Source organism: Nycticebus coucang, chromosome 12, assembly GCF_027406575.1.
Source record: "Nycticebus coucang isolate mNycCou1 chromosome 12, mNycCou1.pri, whole genome shotgun sequence".
Classification (NCBI taxonomy): Eukaryota; Metazoa; Chordata; class Mammalia; order Primates; family Lorisidae; genus Nycticebus; species Nycticebus coucang.
The window spans coordinates 72391228-72411787 of NC_069791.1; the positions used below are offsets into that span (position 1 = coordinate 72391228).

A 20560-nucleotide genomic window follows, 5' to 3' on the forward strand; every position below is an offset into this window, starting at 1 on the left:
CCGCGGTCTCCTTCCTGTCGCTTTCTAACATCAGTCCAAGTCCAAAGAGCATCACTTCTGCCTCTTATTATCTCTAGATAAGGTGTGCCCCTCATTAATCCATCAAGTGTTGACTTTGTTATGACAGATTAAGGTTTAGCTCAATTCCACTTCATCCCCCTCCATATATATATATATAGAGAGAGAGAGTGTCTCACTATGTCACCCTTGGTAGAGTGCAGTGACATCACAGCTCGTAACAACCTCCAACTCTTGGGCTTAAGTGATTCTTTTGCCTCAGCCTCCCAAGTAGCTGGGACTACAGGCGCCTGCCACAACGCCTGGCTAGTTTGAGCTGCATTGTTTGTAGGACATGTGGTTGACCGTTGTTTTGCAAGAGCATTGACTTGTCTCTATTGACCAATCTCGGCTGCTTAATCATAAGCATCCTCATTATTCCATTCACTTGGTTGCAGTAGACATCTGCTGTAATAAATTGATCAGCTTTCATGAAGCTGTGGTGGATAATACCAGTGCTGGGCCGCTAAGCAGACACCATTAGCTTTTTCTGACAAATACTCAGTTTTGGACTGTGTTTCAGCACTCCATCTTTATCCAACCCTTGTGTGGAATGCTTGCAGTTGTCAAAAGAATCCATTTCTCATGACATGCAACAATACAATGTAGAAATGGTTTGCCTTCTAGGACAACAAAGAAAGGCAGGTTTGAGGTGATTTCTCTTCTCTGATGCTTGTTTAATTCATACAGAACCCATCTATTCAGTCTCTTTACCTTGAAATTTGTTTCAAATGCTCCAATATTGTTGTACCAGTAATGTCAAACTTTACTGCTATTTCACTCATAGTCTGAGATGGATTCGCTTCCACTGCAGCTTTCAGCTCATCGTTATCCGCCTTGGTCTCAGGTCACCTACATGACTTTATTTCTATTTAACATTGCCAGAAAGGAACTTCTCACATTAGCCACATCCTTCCCAAACACTTCATTGATATTTCTTTTCTTTTTTTTTTTTTTAAACCTTATTTATTTATTTATTTTTATTGTTGGGGATTCATTGAGGGTACAATAAGCCAGGTTACGCTGATTGCATTTGTTAGGTGACGTCTTCTTGCAATCATGTCTTGCCCCTGGAAGGTGTGGCACACACCAAGGCCCCACCGCTCTCCCTCCTTCCCTCTCTCTGCTTTTCCTTCCCCCCCCACCCATGACCTTAATTGTCATTAATTGTCCTCATATCAAAATTGAGTACGTAGGATTCATGCTTCTCCATTCTTGTGATGCTTTACTAAGAATAATGTCTTCCACTTCCATCCAGGTTAATACAAAGGATGTAATGTCTCCATTTTTTTTTTTTTTTTTTTTTTGTAGAGACAGAGTCTCACACCATGGCCCTCGGTAGAGTGCCGTGGCCTCACCCAGCTCACAGCAACCTCCAACTCCTGGGCTTAAGCGATTCTCTTGCCTCAGCCTCCCGAGTAGCTGGGACTACAGGCGCCCGCCACAACGCCCGGCTATTTTTTGGTTGCAGTTTGGCCGAGGCTGGGTTTGAACCCGCCACCCTCAGTATATGGGGCTGGCGCCTTACCGACTGAGCCACAGGCGCCACCCTCCATTTTTTTTTAATAGCTGAATAGTATTCCATGGTATACATATACCACAGCTTGTTAATCCATTCCTGGGTTGGTGGGCATTTAGGCTGTTTCCACATTTTGGCGATTGTAAATTGAGCTGCAAGAAACAAGTCTAGTACAAGTGTCCTTATGATAAAAGGATTTTTTTCCTTCTGGGTAGATGCCCAGTAATGGGATTGCAGGATCAAATGGGAGGTCTAGCTTGAGTGCTTTGAGGTTTCTCCATACTTCCTTCCAGAAAGGTTGTACTAGTTTGCAGTCCCACCAGCAGTGTAAAAGTGTTCTCTTCTCTCCACATCCACGCCAGCATCTGCAGTTTTGAAATTTTGTGATGTGGGCCATTCTCACTGGGGTTAGATGATACCTCAGGGTTGTTTTGATTTGCATTTCTCTAATATATAGAGATGATGAACATTTTTTCATATGTTTTTAGCCATTCATCTGTCTTCTTTAGAGAAGGTTCTATTCATGTCTCTTGCCCATTGATATATGGGATTGTTGGCTTTTTTCATGTTCGATACTATAATTCCTATACCCAGAAGACCAAAAATTACAATATAACAAAGACATCTGTACCAGAATGTTTATTGCAGCCCAATTCATAATTGCTAAGTCATAGAAGAAGCCCAAGTGCTCATTGACCCATGAATGGACTAGCAAATTGTGGTACATGTATACCATGGAATATTATGCAGCCTTAAAGAAAGATGGAGACTTTACCTCTTTCATGTTTACATGGATGGAGCTGGAACATATTCTTCTTAGCAAGGTATCTCAGGAATGGAAGAAAAAGTATCCAATGTACTCAGCCCTACTATGAAGCTAAATTATAGCTTTCACATGAAGGCTATAACCTAACTATAGCACAAGAATATGGGGAAAGGGCCAAGGAAGGGGAAGGGAGTGGGGAGGGTAATGGGTGGGGCCACACCTACGGTGCATCTTAGAATGGGTACAGGTGAAACTTACTAAAGGCAGAATACAAATGTCTATATACAGTAACTAAGAAAATGCCATGAAGGCTATGTTGAACAGTTTGATGAGAATATTTCAGATTGTATATGAAACCAGCACATTGTACCCCTTGATTGCACAAATGTACACAGCTATGATTTAACAACTAAAAAAAAAAAAAAGAAAGAAACGACAGAGTAGGGCGCTGGCCCCATGTGCCGGAGGTGGCAGGTTCAAACCCAGCCCCGGGGTGGGGTTGGGGGGCGGAGAAAGAAAGAAAGGAAAAGAAAATGAATGTGGTAATACTGAATGGTGCCACAAGGTGGCTCTCGTGTGCTGCTGGGTTTTGTACTAAAAAGTACTAAGGGCTGGCAGGGAGTTCTGTTCTATTGTTAGAGAGTGGAGTGTCTCTGATTATTTTATATACTGGCCCAGTAACTCAGGGAAGATGCTCTGCAGTATGGGGCTCGTGTATGAATGATACCCCTAGATGGCACTGAGCCAACCTGAATTATTATAAAGCCTTGAACTTCCAAAATGTTGTATTCTAACACCAGTGTTGCTTATACTAACAGGCCTGCCTACCAGAGAAATCCAGAGTGACTAAGGGCCATTTGTTACTAGGTATATCTAGAGCAGAGTTTCTCAGCTTCAGCACTATTGGTGCTTTGGGCTGAATATTTCTTTGCTGTGAAGAACCATATCCTATTCATTGCAGGATGTTTAGCAGCATCCTAGTCTCTGCCCACTGGGTGCGGGTAGCAGCCACCTCCAGATCCCAGTTGTTGGCCGTCAGAGATGTCTCCCGACATTGCCAAATGACCCCTAGTGGGGAAGGGGGCAGAATTGCCTCCAACCGTGAATGACTAGTCTAGTGGCAGGTGTCTGATGTCTAAAAGGTATTTAATATGTATTTTGGATTGAACTGTTTATTTCTTTTTTTTTTTTTTTTCTTGTAGAGACAGAGTTTCACTTTATGGCCCTGGGTAGAGTGCCGTGGCGTCACACAGCTCACGGCAACCTCCAACTCCTGGGCTTAAGCAATTCTCTTGCCTCAGCCTCCCAAGCAGCTGAGACTACAGGCGCCCGCCACAACGCCCGGCTATTTTTTTTTGTTGCAGTTCAGCCGGGGCAGGGTTTGAACCCGCCACCCTCGGTATATGGGGCTGGCGCCTTACCGACTGAGCCACAGGTGCCGCCCTGAACTGCTTATTTCAAAACCAGAATTCTTTTTTTTTTTTTTTTTTTTTGTAGAGACAAAGTCTCACTCTATCGCCCTGGGTAGGGTGCCATGGCATCACACAGCTCACAGCAACCTCCAACTCCTGGGCTGAAGCGATTCTCCTGCCTCAGCCTCCCGAGTAGCTGGGACTACAGGCGCCCGCCACAACGCCCGGCCATTTTTTGGTTTGCAGTTCAGCCGGGGCCGGGTATGAACCCGCCACCCTCCGCGTATATGGGGACGGTGCCCTACCGACTGAGCCACAGGCGCCGCCCCAAAAACCAGAATTCTTTAATACACTATGGAAAATTATCCTTTGTGTCTTTTGATCGTATATCATACTATATGGTCATTTTAGAAATTTTTAGAATGAACAGAAAATATCAAGTCAAAAATGAAAGTTATCTATAGACTGAGCATTGTGGCTCATGCCTGTAATCCTAGCACTCTGGCAGGCTCAGGTGAGTGGATTGCTTGAGCTCAAGAATTTGAGACCTGGCTGGGCACCTATAGCACAGTGATTACAGTGCCAGCCACATACACCAAGGCTGGCGGGTTTGAACCCAACCCAGGTCAGCTAAAAAACAACAGTGACAACTGCAACAAAAAATAGCCAGGCATTGTGGTGGACGCCTATAGTCCCAGCTACTTGGGAGGCTGAGACAAGAGAATCACTTAAGCCCAGTAATTTGAGATTGCTATGAGGTATGATGCCATGGCACTCTACTAAGGGTGACATAGTGAGACTGTCTCAAATGAAAAAAAAAAAAAAAAAAGAAATAGCCGGGCGTTGTGGCGGGCGCCTGTAGTCCCAGCTGCTCGGGAGGCTGAGGCAAGAGAATCGCGTAAGCCCAAGAGTTAGAGGTTGCTGTGAGCCGTGTGACGCCACGGCACTCTACCCGAGGGCGGTACAGTGAGACTCTGTCTCTACAAAAAAAAAAAAAAGAAAGAATTCGAGACCAGCCTGAGGAAGAACGAGACCTCGTCTCTACTTTAAAAAATAAAAAAAAGAAAGAAAGAAAAACTAGACAGGCATAATGGCAGGCCCCTGTAGTCCTAGCTACTCAAGGCAAAGGAATTGCTTGAGCCCAAGAATTTGAGCTCTAGCTCAAGCCACTAAGGTGCCAGCCACGTACATCAGAGCTGGTAGATTTGAATCCAGCCCGCGCCTGCCAAACAACAATAACAACTACAACCAAAAATAACCAGGCATTGTGGCAGGCGCCTATAGTCCAAGCTGCTTGGACTATAGGCAAGAGAGGCAAGAGAATCGCTTAAGCCCAGGAGTTGGAGTTTGCTGTGAGTTGTGATGCCCACAGCAGGCATTGTACCCAGGGCAACAGCTTGAGGCTTTGTCTCAAAAAAAAAAAAAAAGTTACCTATAATTCTTGCTAAAAATAACTTTAACATTTTAATATTCTTTGATTTTAATTTTTCATATGTAAATTTATATTCTGTAAATATTTAAACGAATACATGAGATCTGACAATTAAGTTTGTGAACTTGCCATCATGCATTTATGTTTGGCAGCACTGTACAAACAACTTGGTAAGGTTTCGTAACCTTGGTATATCAAAGTCTCACACCTACATTCATGTTGATGTATGGCAGTGTCTTTCTGAATGGTGTTCATTGTTGTGTGTTTTTGCATGCTGTCATGAGAATGTCAGAGCTTTAATTAAAGCAACAGACAAACATTAAATTTCTTGTTAAATTTGGCAAGAATAGAAGTGAAATCAGGGACAGGTTAGTCAAAAGTTTGTAGGGATAATGCCATTAAGAAAATGGCAGTGTATAGGGCGGTGCCTGTGGCTCAAAGGAGTAGGGTGCCAGCCCCATATGCTGGAGGTGGTGCGTTCAAGCCCAGCCCCAGCCAAAAACTGCAAAAAAAAAAGAAAAAAGAAAGAAAATGGCAGTGTACATGGATTAGATGTTTTTCTGAGGGAATAAAAAGAGTCATTGATGAGGAGAGGTCAGGGCGGCCAGTAATGAGCAGAAGTGATGAAAATATTGGAAAGGTTCATTGAATTGTGTGTCAAAATTGTTAGTTGTCAGTGAGAAGCATAGCAGACCAAGTACATATCAATAGAGAAACAGGAAAATCTTATTTTTTTTTCTTTTGAGACAGAGTCTCACTGTGTCACCCTCGGTAGAGTGATGTGGCATCACAGCTCACAGCAAACTCAAACTCTTGGGCTTAAGCAATTCTCTTACCTCAGCCTCCCAAGTAGCTGGGACTACAGGTGCCAGGCACAATGCCTGGCTATTTTTTGTTGCAGTTGTCATTGTTATTTAGCTGGCCTGGGCCAGGTTTGAACCTGCCACCATCAGTGTATGTGGCTGGCACCCTAGCCACTGTGCTGCGGGCACCTAGCCAAGAAACAGGAAAATTTTAGCTTAAAATCTTGGCCAGCACCTCAGAGCTCTTGCCTCATGACAGTTCACCAGCTGTCACAGCACAGTGAAGGAGTTTTTAGCCAGTAAACAAATAACTATATTGGAACACCCTCCGTACTCATCTGCTCTGGCCCCCAATGACTTTTTTCTTTACTCAAAGATAAAGGAAATACTGAAAGGAAGACATTTTGATGACATTCAGGACATCAAGGGTAACATGACAACAGTTCTGATGGCCATTCCAGAAAAAGAGTTCCAAAATTGCCTTGAAGAGTGGACTAGGCACAAGTGTTGATGCATAGCTTCCCAAGGGAGTACTTCCAAGATCACTGTAGTGATACTCAGCTATGAGGTATGTAGCACTTCTTTCCTAGGATGAGTTTAAGAACTTAATTGTCAGACCTTGGTATATAATACCATATTTATGGTATTTGTTTATATAAATATTATATTTATATAATTTATAAAATCATCCTAATTTTATTACATAACACCCATCACAGGTATTTCTCATATCCTTAGAATTCCATAGTAAAAGGATTTTTTTCTAGTGTAGTCATTCATCGGATAGGGAAAAAAGTTATTCAGTGGTAGGCTGTCATGACAGAAAAGTTAGTATTTGCTTCAGTTGCATTCAGTGGCATTTTACCCACTATGTCTGTAATCTGTGAATTAAATCTCAGATTCCTGGATTTTGCTTTATTTTACTTTATTTTATTTTTTTGAGATAGTGTCTCACTTTGTCATCCTTGGTAGAGTGCCATGGTGTCACAGCTCATAGCAACCTCAAACTCCTGGGCTTTACTGATTCTCTTGCCTCACCCTCCCCAAATAGCTGGGACTACAGGCACCTGCCACAACGCCCAGCTATTTTTAGAGAAGAGGTCTTGCTCTGGCTCGGGCTGGTCTTAAACCTGTGAGCTCTGGCAATACACTCGCTTCAGCCTCCCCAAGTGCTGGGATTACAGGTGCAAGCCATCACGCCTGGCCTAGATTCCTGGATTTTAAAATGTGTAAACAATAGTGTATTATAAAAGTAGTTGAAGGAAATCATGAGGAAAGCTCAGCTATCATCATATGAATAGGTGATCTTTCTATCCATTTTATTTTAGATTCTCTATGTGCATGTTGTTCGTACTCAGTTATAAGCATAGTGTAGATTTTTTCATTTTGCATATTTTTAACATCATAAGCATTTCTATTGCTTCATAATTTTTTCAGTGACATAATATCTAGCAGTTGACATGCAGTGGTATCCCTGACCCTTTTCCTTTTATGAGACGTTAGATAAGAAGGCACTTCGGTGAACACCCTGTGCCTGCCTCCCTTCCCCTTTTCTGGGAGTGGGGGTAAATTAAGAGAAATTTCCAACAGTAGGAATTACTGGAGCACAGAGCAGAAAAAGAACTCATGGCTGGGAAAATGTATGAGTTACTTTCCAAAAGAATAGCAACAGCTTTTATTGCCATCAACAGTGTGCACCTGTGTATAGTTTTACTATATTCTCACCAGCACTGATCTTTGAAAATTCTTCTTCCATGGGGGTAAGAATAATGCATGTCAGAGGCAATCAAGGTCATATAGGGCCATGGATTGGTACCAGTCTGTGGCCCGTTAGGAACCAGCCCACACAACAGGAGGCAAGCAGGCACAGCTCCATCTGTATTTATAGCTGCTCCCCGTTGCTGGCATCACTGCCTGAGCTCTGCCTCCTGGCAGACCTGTACCCCCAAAACTGCCCCCATCAGTGGAAAAATTGTCTTTCATGAAACTGGTCCCTGGTGCCAAAAAGGTTAGGGACCACTATTGTAGGAAATTTAATAAAAAACCTTTAAATATATAGGTAGAGACCATGCTGGAGTATAGTGGTGCCCTTTACTCTTTCCCTACCCCCATGCCACCCACCTATGTACAGCCTCCAAAGCTCTTCTATAAATCATAGGTTGATTATGATGCTCTTCTACTTATAAAACAATAGCCAACATTTATTGAGCGTTTATTATGTAGCCGTAGTTCCAAGTGCTTTGCATGCATTAACTAACGTATTCCTCATAGCAGCCCTGTGAGGGAGGTAGTGGTGCTGTTATCCCCATTTTTCAAATGACAGACCTTGGGCACCAAGTGGTGATGCTGAAGGACAGTGGTGCCCACAGAAATGTGGAGGGTATCAGGGGCAGGCTAGGATTTGATCCCAGGTACCCACACTTCCCCAAGAGGTGATTCTGCTTGAAGCCTAGTCACAGCCTCCAGGATTCCCGCCCCCCCTTGCCCCCCCCCCCACCCCACCCCCCCGCCTTCCTGCCTCTCTACTTTCTGCTATAGACCTCATTGGTGGTTGGGCCTCTGTCCTTCAGCCTCACTGCACGTGCTCAGGAGGTGGTGCTTTCTTCTTCATGCTACATGACTTCTTACCTGTCTGGAGAACTTCAGTTCACCCTCTACCTTCCTCTTGCAATGTTTTCACTTTTGGTAAAGCTTCTGCTAACCTCTCTTCCACCCCCCTACCCCACCTGAACCCATCCTGACCTGACCTATATAGATGTAGCCTTTCCCTCTGCCCTACCCCCATGGGATTTTGCAATGGCTTATTGCAATTGTTATTGACCTGGCTGAGATAGTGTTTGTCAGGTTTCTTCATTATGAATTTACTCTTTCCCTACTTCCATAATTTGCAGAAGGAAGACCCTGTGTAGCCCAACCTTAGGGAGCAGGTTAGCTGTACTACTACTCCATGACAGCAGAGTGTGTACATACATTACAGTAAGTCCCTAAGTTACAAACTTATATACAACTTGCACTTATGAACGAAAGCTATTTTACAGTACTACAGGAGGAGATCCCCACTGGGCCACTGCCAAAGCATACCAGGCTCGTCAAAAAGGTTACCAAACTCATTGAAAAGTTACTACACTCATGCTGATGAGGGGTGCCTGCCTCTTCTGGGTCTGGTTCGTAGAATTGTACATCACAGGCAGGTGACCTTTATTATTCTCATAACCCTATACACTGTCATATCACATTGTAAAATCAGTGACATTTTTGTCTTCACCCTGCAGTGATGCCTCCAAAACACAAATCTGATGCAAGTGCTGGTGGTATGGTAAAGAAAAGAAAAACCATCACCATGGAAAAAAAAGTAGAAATAATAAAGAGATCAGAGAGAGGTGAAACTCCGTCATCCATTGGCAGAGCATTTGCTTACAGTCGGTCAACAATTGCAACAATTTTAAAAGATAAAGGTAGAATAATGGAGCATGTGAAAGGCCATACCCCAATGAATGCTACGATTATTACCAAGCAACGCAGTGGTTTAATTATCGAAATGGAAAGGCTGTTGATAATTTGGATACAAGACCAAAATCAGCGTAATATGCCTGTCAGTCTTCCTTTAGTGCAAGAAAAGGCTCGAAGCCTTTTCAATGATTTAAAAGCTGCTCGCACGGCATGTGAAGGTGATTGCAAGGAAGAATTTGTTGCAAGTAGGGGTTGGTTCAATCGCTTTAAAGAAAGGGCAAATTTGCATAATATTAAAGCTCGAGATGGAGCAGCAACTGCCAACGTACGTGCTACAAGTGATTTTCCCAAGACATGGGAAGATATTGTTGACAAGGGAGGTTATTTGCCAGACCAAATTTTTAATGTAGATGAAACTGGCTCGTTTTGGAAAAAAATGCCTGAGAAGACCTACATTTTGAAAGAAGAAGAGAGTACATCCGGGCATGAGACATCAAAGGATAGGCTGACTTTGTTACTTGGAGGTAATGCATTTAGGGAAGAAAACAGGGACCTAGAAACTCCAGAATCGAAAAAGTTTTCTACAAAAGAGTTAGCTGATGCTTTTCGTCTCATTGAAGCAGGAATGGCAAAGTTAGAAGAGCAAGATCCTGATAGAGAGAGGTTTGCTAAAGTTTACTGTACAGTTTCTGAAGGCCTGAGATGCTACAGGGCCATTTATGATGAGAAAAAGAAAAGCTCTGTGCAAACCTCCATTGATGCCTACTTGAAGAAACTGACACCAGCAGCAGAATCAGACCCTCACTCTCTAATACCAGTCCCATCCTCTCCAACAAATTCATCATCTTCTGCGTCAGTCAAGATTGTTGAAGGTTGTATTTGAAAACATTTTAAGTATTTATATACAGAAAGGTAAAAACAAGCACTAAGTTAAGACAAACACCTAGGTTGCATTTAATAGGTAAATGTAACCCAGGGGCCACCTGTATTCTAAATTCTTCTGCATGGGAGACTTCTTTTTTTTTTTTTTTTTTTTGTAGAGACAGAGTCTCAATTTATCGCCCTTGGTAGAGTGCCATGGCGTCACACAGCTCACAGCAACCTCCAACTCCTAGGATTAGGCGATTCTCTTGCCTCAGCCTCCCAAGTAGCTGGGATTATAGGCGCCCGCCACAACACCCGGCTATTTTTTTTGTTGTTGTTGCAGTTTGGCCGGGGCCGGGTTTGAACCCACCACCCTCGGCATGTGGAGCCGGCGCCCTACCCGCTGAGCCACAGGCGCCGCCCTGCATGGGAGACTTCTTTTCTCCATTTACTTACTCATAGGCAGGCCCCCACTTATAAATGAGATAGGTTCTGTAGGTTTGTTGTGAAATTAAATTTGTATGTAAATTGGAACAGGTACATTTACCTTATCACCTGTAGTAGCCTCCATTCATAAGTGTAAGTTAAGTTGGATGCTTGTAACTCGGGGACTGCCTATAAACATTTCTTTATATTAGTATGGACTCGTGGATATTTATTTTATACTATAGGTTATCATCCCATACTAGATCTATCTTGTTGCTGAAATTATTCCAGTTTTGGCCAGTCTTTGGGAGGTCTTTTCATTTGGCTCCTGTGTCCCTTTGACATAGTCTCATCATTGCTTTTTTTTCTTTTTTTTCCTTTTTTAGTAGTTCCTTGTTATCTACCACTAGAAGATATTCCAGACTCATATTGTATATTTCCTGCCGCAGGCCTAAAATCAGCCATTTGTCTAAGAAATCCTGGTTCCTTTTATTGGGAGGATGGATTAGAAACAAAGATTTGGGACTAGGTGGTCTCTCAATACTCAAGTCACGTTTGACATCTGCAATTTATAAGAGGTACTCAACGTGACCGTTATCAGCATATATTGAGTATTACAATTTTAGTAGTTTTTTCCCTTCTTAAAATGTGACCCTTTTCTGGCGGCGCCTGTGGCTTAATGAGTAGGGCGCCGGCCCCATATGCTGAGGGTGGCGGGTTCAAACCCAGCCCCGGCCAAACTGCAACCAAAAAATAGCCGGGTGCTGTGGCGGGTGCCTGTAATCCCAGCTACTCAGGAGGCTGAGGCAAGAGAATCGCTTAAGCCCAGGAGCTGGAGGTTGCTGTGAGCTGTATGATGCCACGGCACTCTACCAAGGGCCATAAAGTGAGACTCTGTCTCTACCAAAAAAAAAAAAGTGACCCTTTTTTGACATCCTCTGTAGTTGGATTCATGTGTCACCTTTTGCATTTAACCCTGGGATCTCTGACTTCCTAAATGAGTTTTTTAAATTTATATAATTAAGATTTAATTCTTTATACTATAAAGTTCTATGGATTTTGTCAAACACGTAGTATTGTGTAGCCACCATTACAGTATCATACAGAACACTGCCCTAAAAAATTTCCCCATGCTTCACCTATTCAACTTCCTCCCTACCCCAACCACTGGCAGTCCCTGATCTGTTTATCATCTCTATAGCCTCGCCCTTTCTACAGAGTCTTATAGTTAGAATTATATAGTATAATCAGTCCCTGGGTTACAAACAAGACAGGTTCTGTAGGTTTGTTCTTAAGTTGAATTTTGTATGTAAGTTGGAACAGGTATATGTACCTGTAATGGCCCCATTCATAAGTTCGAGTCATCATTCAAATATTTATAACTTGGGGACTTATTGTAATAGCCTCCATTTGTAAGTGCAAGTTGTATGTAAGTGCCAGATGTTTGTAACTCCGTGACTGCCTGTCCATAGCCTTTGCCATTGCCTTCTTTCACTTAGTAGAATTATGTTTAAGGTTCATCTTTGTCTTTATGTGGCTAAATACCTTATTCTTTTCTGTTAACTGAATAGTATTCCGTCACCTATTAAAGGACATCTTGGTTACATCCAGGTTTTGGTAACTATGAATAAAGCTGCAGCAAACATTTGTGTGCTGGTTTTTGTGTGTACATAATTTTCGAATCCATTGAGTAAATACCTAGGAATGTGATTGATGGGTTGCATGATAAGATTAATCTTGTTTAGCTTTGTAAGAAACCGCCAAACTATCTACCAAAAGTGGCTGTAAGATTTTTGCCCTCTGACCAGCAGTGAAAGTGAAAGTTCCTATTACTTGCCATCCTTGCTGGCAATTGAGATTTTCATCTTTTTTTATCTCTAGCCACTCTAATGTATTTGTCATATGTATATCTCCTTGTTTTAGTTTGAAATGTATCTTTTTAATTCTTGTATTACCAACATTAAGCAGAGTAGTTAAAAGAAGTAAGCACTTAATTTATTACTATTTATTTATTATGTTGAAAGAATGAATTGCGTGAATAAGTTTTATTGAATTACCAAATGGCTTCAATGTGTACCACACTTCTAGGTTTCTTCTCTGTAAAAGGGGTGCTTCTGGACCCCGACAACACTTTCCTTCCCCACACATGAATCCCCTGTGTTTACTGTCTTTGAGGTACAGGTTGATCATCTCTAAACCAAAAGTCTGAAATCCAGAATGCTCCAAGTTTTGAGTGCTGTCATGACACTACAAGTGGAAAATTCCCCACCTGCTCTCATGTGATAGCTCACAGCTAAAATGGAGACACACAACACAGTTTATTCAGTGTCCCCAAGAGAAAAAAGACCCTCCCAGGCCTCTTCATCTGTGATAAGACTTTTTTTGCACATGCCCAGATTCCCTTCTGCAAGCACACCCACACACGGTAATAAAATGACATGTCCAGGCCAGACATGCAGTGCAGGGTCCTCATGATGCCCTATGTGGGCCTAAGACCTATGTGCATTATTTACTGTGGGTTTTTTTGTTCTTTATTTTCTGCTTTGTGGTGTGTAGATACTATTGTAAATGTCAGGAAAGCCTGCAGATATCCCTATGGGTTAACAGTGATAACAAAAAGAGGAAGCTGTATTTATAGCACAGAAAGTTAAGTGTTTGGAGAAACTGGACGGTGGTGTGTGAAGTGTCTTATAGAAAAGTACGGTGTTGGGCGGCGCCTGTGGCTCAGTGAGTGGGGCACTGGCCCCATATACTGAGGGTGGTGGGTTCGAACTCGGCCATGGCCAAACTGCAACAAAAAAATAGCCACGCGTTGTGGCGAGCACGTGTAGTCCAAGCTACTCGGGAGGCTGAGGCAAGAGAATCACCTAAGCCCAAGAGCTGGAAGTTGCTGTTAGTTGTGACACCACAGTACTCTACCAAGGGTGACAAAGTGAGACTCTGTCTCTAAAAAAAAAAAGAAAAAGAGGGCGGCGCCTGTGGCTCAGTCGGTAAGGTGCCGGCCCCATATACCGAGGGTGGTGGGTTCAAACCCGGCCCCAGCCAAACTGCAACAAAAAATAGCTGCGCATTGTGGCGGGCGCCTGTAGTCCCAGCTACTCAGGAGGCTGAGGCAAGAGAATTGGTTAAGCCCAGGAGTTGGAGGTTGCTGTGAGCTGTGTGATGCCATGGCACTCTACCGAGGGCCATAAAATGTGAGACTCTGTCTCTACAAAAAGAAAAAGAAAAGTACGGTAAACAGTTAAAGATCTGTGCCAAAAGTGATGAACAGAAGTTAATGAAAACTAGCCAGGCACAATGGTGAGTGCCTGTAGTCCCAGCTACTCTGGAGGCTGAAGTGGGGGGATCTCTTGAGCCCAGGAATTTGAATCTAGCCTTGGCAATAAAGCAAGACCCCCATCTCTAAAAATAAAAAAGGAAATTAATGAAAAATAAAAACACTGCATAAGGGGCTGCGCCTGTGGCTCAGTGAGTAGGGCGCCGGCCCCATATACCGAGGGTGGCAGGTTCAGACCCAGCCCCGGCCAAACTGCAACAACAACAAAAAAAAATAGCCGGGCGTTGTGGCAGGCGCCTGTAGTCCCAGCTACTTGGGAGGCTGAGGCAGGAGAATCACCAAAGCCCAGGAGTTGGAGGTTGCTGTGAGCTGTGTGACACCATGGCACTCTGCCGAGGGCAATAAAGTGAAACTCTGTCTCTACAAAAAAAGAAAAACACTGCATAAAACCAAAAATGAAAATCTTGATTGTATATTAAAAGTGTGAATTTATAAATGTTACATTGAACACATGCAGTTTGATGGTGTGCTGATCATAAAAGAAGCAAAGATTAATCATGAGGAAGTAAAGATTGAAGGGAACTTTGAATAAATTTCTACAAAAGGCTGGTTGTAGAAATTTAAGAAAAGACATGGCATTGGGTGGCACCTCTGACTCAGTAGGTAGGGCGCTGGCCCCATATACTGAGGGTGGAGGGTTCCGAGCTGGCCTGGCCAAACTGCAACCAAAAAAAAAAAAATAATAGCCAGGCATTGTGGCCAGTGCCTATAGTCCCAGCTAGTCAGGAGGCTGAGGCAAGAGAATCACTTAAGCCCAGGAGTTGGAGGTTGCTGTGAGCTGTGTGAGGCCACGGCACTCTACTGAGGGCCATAAAGCGAGACTCTGTCTCCACAAAAAAAAAAAAAAAAAAAAAAGATGTGGCATTAAAATTTTGAAGCTACATGGTTATGGCTCCATGCCTGTCACTCAGCGGCTAGGGTGGCAGCCACATACACCAGAGCTGGCGGGTTAAAACCCAGCCCAGGCCTGCCAGTCAACAACTTCAACCAAAAAATATCCAGGCAGGCACCTGTAAGTCCCAGCTACTTGGGAGGCTGAGGCAAGGGAATCACCTAAGCCCAAGAGGTTGAGGTTGCTGTGTGCTGTGATGCCACAGCACTCTACCCAGGGCGACATAGTGAGACTATGTCTCAAAAAGAAAAAGATAACATGGTTATATGTATAATACACAGTTGAGATTTTCATTTTTGGTTTCATGCAGTGTTTTTATTTTTCATAAAGCAGCAGAGAAATTCATTGGTGAGTTTGCCAAGGTCATTACTCGTGAAAATCTGACACCAGAATAAGTCTATAATGTTGATGAAACATTTAGTGTTAGAAAGACACTATAGCTAAGAGACAACCTACACAATGGGAAAGGATATTTGCATATTTTCAATCAGACAAAAGCTTGATAACTAGGATCTATAGAGAACTCAAATTAATCCACATGAAAAAAGCCAACAATCCCATATATCAATGGGCAAGAGACATGAATAGAACTTTCTCTAAAGACGACAGACGAATGGCTAACAAACACATGAAAAAATGTTCATCATCTCTATATATTAGAGAAATGCAAATCAAAACAACCCTGAGATATCATCTAACCCCAGAGAGAATGGCCCACATCGCAAAATCTCAAAACTGCAGATGCTGGCGTGGATGTGGAGAGAAGGGAACACTTTTACACTGCTGGTGGGACTGCAAACTAGTACGACCTTTTCTGGAAGGAAGTATGGAGAAACCTCAAAGCACTCAAGCTAGACCTCCCATTTGATCCTGCAATGCCATTACTGGGCATCTACCCAGAAGGAAAAAATCCTTTTATCATAAGGACACTTGTACTAGACTGTTTATTGCAGCTCAATTTACAATCGCCAAAATGTGGAAACAGCCTAAATGCCCACCAACCCAGGAATGGATTAACAAGCTGTGGTATATGTATACCATGGAATACTATTCAGCCATTTAAAAAAATGGAGACTTTACATCCTTCGTATTAACCTGGATGGACGTGGAAGACATTATTCTTAGTAAAGCATCACAAGAATGGAGAAGCATGAATCCTATGTATTCAATTTTGATATGAGGACAATTAATGACAATTAAGGTTATGGGGGGGAAGCAGAAAGAGGGACAGAGGGAGGGGGGTGGGGCCTTGGTGTGTGTCACACTTTATGGGGGCAAGACATGATTGCAAGAGGGACTTTACCTAACAATTGCAATCAGTGTAACCTGGCTTATTGTACCGTCAATGAATCCCCAACAATAAAAAAAATTAAAAAAAAAAAAAAAGACACTACAGCTGATGAAACAGCCCCTACAGGAATGAAGAATGGCAAGGACAGAATAACTGTGCGGTGCTGTGCTAATGCAGGAAGCACACTTAAGTGTAAACCTGCTGTGATAGGCAAAAGCTGTGTCCTCATTGTTTTCAGGAAGTGAATTTCTTACCAACTCATTATTACTTTAACAAAAAGGCATGGATCACTAGGGATGTTTTCTGATTGATTTCTCAAATATTTTGTACCAGTGTAGCTAGCTCACTGCAAGGAAGCTGAGCTGGATGACAACTATAAGATTTTGTTATTCCTTGACAATTGTCCTGCTCATGCTCCCATCTAAAATTTTTATCAGAAGTAGTATTTTGCTGCCAAGATGTGGTGGCTCATACCTATAATCCAAGCACTCTGGGAGGCCAGGGTGGAAGGATCATTTGAGACCAGCCTGAGCAAAAGTGAGACTCCTGTCTCTACTAAAAATAGAAAAAGCCCAGAGTTGTGACAGATGCCTGTCATCCCAGCTACTCAGGAGCCTGAAGCAGGATCGCTTGAGCCCTAGGAGTTTGAGGTTGCTATAAACTAGATCAGGCCATGGGACTCTAGCCCAGGAGACAGAACAAGACTGTCTCAAAAAATAAAAAGTAGTGTTTTGCCATTTACTTCCCCCAAATGTGACTTTATTAATTCATCCATGTGATCAGGGTATCTATCCTTAGATCAATGAAGATTAAATATAAAAGCACTTCTTTGAATAGCACACTAGCAGCAGTGAACAAGGTGTGGGTGTGTGAAGTTTTCTAAAGGAGTTTATCATGAAGGCTTCTGTAAATGCATTCTTGGAACACAATGACTAGCACAGCCTCTGGCCTGCAACTGTGTTCAGTGATGAACAAGGTGGTGACTTTTTTCTCATAAGTCAAGTGAGAAAAAAGGTTGTCTGACTTCCTTATACATGTAAAACATATACCTTTAGAGTCTATCAGCAAGTTGAAAGAAGTGAGTATCAAAGATGTTTTTAACATCAAAAAAGATTCCATTGTTCATTCACTTATCAATGGTGAATTGGTTCCTAATCAAGGTGACAATGATGTTAACTCTGCAGAAAACGTGCCTACAGATGATACAGTGAAAATGTGTGATGGGCTCATTGAAGGATGAGAGCAGCAAGCATTCATACAGAACAAGAAGTCATGTCAGTTGATAACATCAGAGAGATCTGTTAGACAACCATTATTAGAAGCAGATGACTCGTCATCCCTATGACACCCACTTCCTGGTTGCTCAACTGCTTCCAATGTTTCTTCTCACCTAAAAAAAAAAAAAAGATATAGTGTGCAATGATTTTTTTAATCAAAACACAGCATCGGGCGGCACCTGTGGCTCAGTGAGTAGGGCTCTGGCCCCATATACCAAGGGTGGTGGGTTCAAACCTGGCCCCGGCGAACTGCAACAAAAAAATAGCTGGGCGTTGTGGCGGGCGCCTGTAGTCCCAGCTACTTGGGAGGTTGAGGCAAGAGAATCGCCTAAGTCCAGGAGTTGGAGGTTGCTGTGAGCTGTGATGCCACAGCACTCTACGTAGGGCAATAAAGTGAGACTCTGTCTCTCAAAAAAAAAAAAAAAAAAAACACGGCATCACAGGAGAAGACTGAAAGCCTGTTTAACAGCTGAGACAGGGATTCTGGTGATACTCCTGGGCTGCTTAGTTCCTCTGAACAGAGTGAGGAATGGTGGTGGCTGAGACAGGCACCTTTGAAAATACCATATAAAATTACCTTCAGGCTATGTATATAAAGTATATATGAAACATAAATGAATTTTAGGTTTAGGCTTAGGTCCCATCCACAAGATATCTTATTATATATGTGCAAATTTACATATCCAAAATCTGAAAAAAACCCAAATCCAGAACACTTCTCATCCCAAGCATTTCAGATAATGCATACCCAACCTATACTTCGTTTTCAGAGGCTTTTCAGGCATAAGGAATGTTTTGAGCCCTCTGTTACACCCACACCACATACACCCTGGTTAATCATTATGTTACTGATTCATTAAGATCAGAATCACACCCCATTCCACAAACATTCTGGTTAATCAGTACATTACTGATTCGTTAAGATCAGAATTAAAGATCAGATCCTATGCTTTTGTTCTGCTGTGTTCAGAACTGTGTGAATGCATGGTGGTTCTTAGACTTGAAACGGGCAGAATATGACTTGGGAACAAAGCAGAAATACCAGTTTCCACATTGGAGCCCAAGTTCTAGAGCAGAGCTTCCAGCCAGTGCACTTTGTGTGCTCACCTAACTCCTGGTTCCACCTTTTCCTTTTGCCTCAGTTTCCTTATGCAGTTGCTGCAGGTGACATAGGCAGAGGCCTAAAGAGTCAGGGTTTGAATCCTGGGTCTTTGTTATATTGCATTGGAGATTTTTACTTTATTTTCTTCATCTGTAAAATAGATCTATGATAATGGTACTTATCTCATAGGCTATTATTAGAAATAAAAAATACTAAATGTAGACAGAACAGTGCCTGGCACATAGTAGTTATCCAACAACTATTAGCTACTAAAATGTCACCATTTGGTCTGGTTGTGGTGGCTCTTGCCTGTAATCCTAGCACTCTGGGAGGCCAAGGCAGGTAGATCTCCTGAGCTCAGGAGTTTAAGACCAGCCTGAGCAAGAGCAAGACCCCCATCTTTACTAAAAATAGAAAAATTAGCCAGGCATTATGGTGGGTGCCTGAAGTCCCAGCTATTTGGGAGACTGAGGTAGGAAGATTGCTTGAACCCAAGAGTTTGAGGTTGCTGTGAGCTATGATGGTGCCACTACCCAAGACAGTAATCATTTGAACTTCTGACGCTTTTTTCTTTTTTTTGACATAGTCTCCTATTGCCTTGATAGAGGTCCATGGCATCATCATAGCTCACAGCAACTTCAAATCTTGTACGTAAGCAATCCTTTTGCCTCAGCCTCCTGAGTAGCTGGGATAAAGGCATGCACCACCTCACACGGCTGGGTTTTTTTTGTTTTTTTTTTTTAATGGAGACAGTTTTGCTCTTGCTCAGGCTGGTCTCGAACTCCTGAGCTCAAGCAATCCCCCTGCCTTGGCCACCCAGAGTGCCAGGATTACAGGCATGAGCCACCTTACCCGGCCAAACTTCTGAAATTTTTCTTTTTTTTTTTTTTGTAGAGACAGAGTCTCACTTTATGGCTCTCGGTAGAGTGCCGTGGCCTCACACAGCTCACAGCAACCTCCAATTCCTGGGCTTAAGCGATTCTCTTGCCTCAGCCTCCCGAGCAGCTGGGACTACAGGCGCCCGCCACAACGCCCGGCTATTTTTTGGTTGCAATTTGGCCGGGGCCGGGTTTGAACCCGCCACCCTCGGTATATGGGGCCGGCGCCTTACCGACTGAGCCACAGGCGCCGCCCCGAAATTTTTCATTGTGTTCTACGTGAGGTTGAGAGGAAAGGAAACCCCAATTTAAGTTAAATCTTAGAAATTACCTCCTTCATTGCATCGAGTGTTCTTTTTAGTGTCCCATCGTAGGGAATGAATTTTAAGCTGTGCAAGACCTCCCATCTTAAAGCCCTTTAACCCTGTAGTAACACAGCAGTAGCAAAGCTAGGGATGGGGTGACTGGAGGGAGCCTTGCACATCTGCAAGGAGGAGCCATTGGTTGTCTTGTGAGTTGGTGAGGCCACTGTACCTGCAGGCAGCAGCTGAGCTGAGCCGCCTGCTGCCCTGTGGTTCTAACTTTGTCTCTTTCCAGTTCTCGCTCATTCCCATGTTCCCATGAAGAGGGGGAAAAGAATTGGGGACAAATTGTCTTGTACTTGCTTTTGGCCAGCTCAGCTGTACTCAAGAGCTGCATGCATTTGGTGGTGGTGAGGGGCTGGTAGAGTGCTGGGGGCAGGGTGGTGAGGGACTTTGGGGCAAAAGCCAGGAAGCTGACATATTTTCTGTGGGCAGAGCCTTCTGTTACATAGTTTTAGAAAATCTTTTTGCCTACTGCAGTGAGAACTTGACACTTTAGGAGTGCTGTCAGGCAAGTGTTACATGGTGAAGAGCTGGGTAGGAAGTCGCCTGCCAAGGTGGTGGATATTATAGGTTGTAGGAGCCATATAAAACATAGCATAGCCTGATTTATGAGATGGTGGGCACTGTTGCATGCTGGTAGACCTTTTGGTAAGGATGGGTTGCACCCGTGAGTAGTGGTAGAACCATTC

At 43.1% G+C, this 20560-nt stretch overlaps 1 protein-coding gene across 5 annotated transcripts in view; it reads left to right on the forward strand.

The window, feature by feature from the left end:
* The window catches only part of PRKRIP1 (PRKR interacting protein 1), a 55018-nt gene that overhangs the window by 27313 nt on the left and 7145 nt on the right, over positions 1 to 20560 (forward strand). For 2 of the 5 annotated variants that reach the window (XM_053557486.1, XM_053557487.1), the window contains one exon: positions 9262 to 10465. The exons of 1 other annotated variant lie outside the window; for it this stretch is intronic. In XM_053557486.1, coding sequence (XP_053413461.1) covers positions 9262 to 10322 — 1061 coding nt within the window. In that variant the 3' untranslated portion in view covers positions 10323 to 10465. Of the gene's footprint in view, positions 1 to 6365; positions 6558 to 9261; positions 10466 to 20560 lie in introns of those variants that run through there. 2 more of the 5 variants (XR_008373438.1, XM_053557488.1) reach the window with 2 other exon arrangements.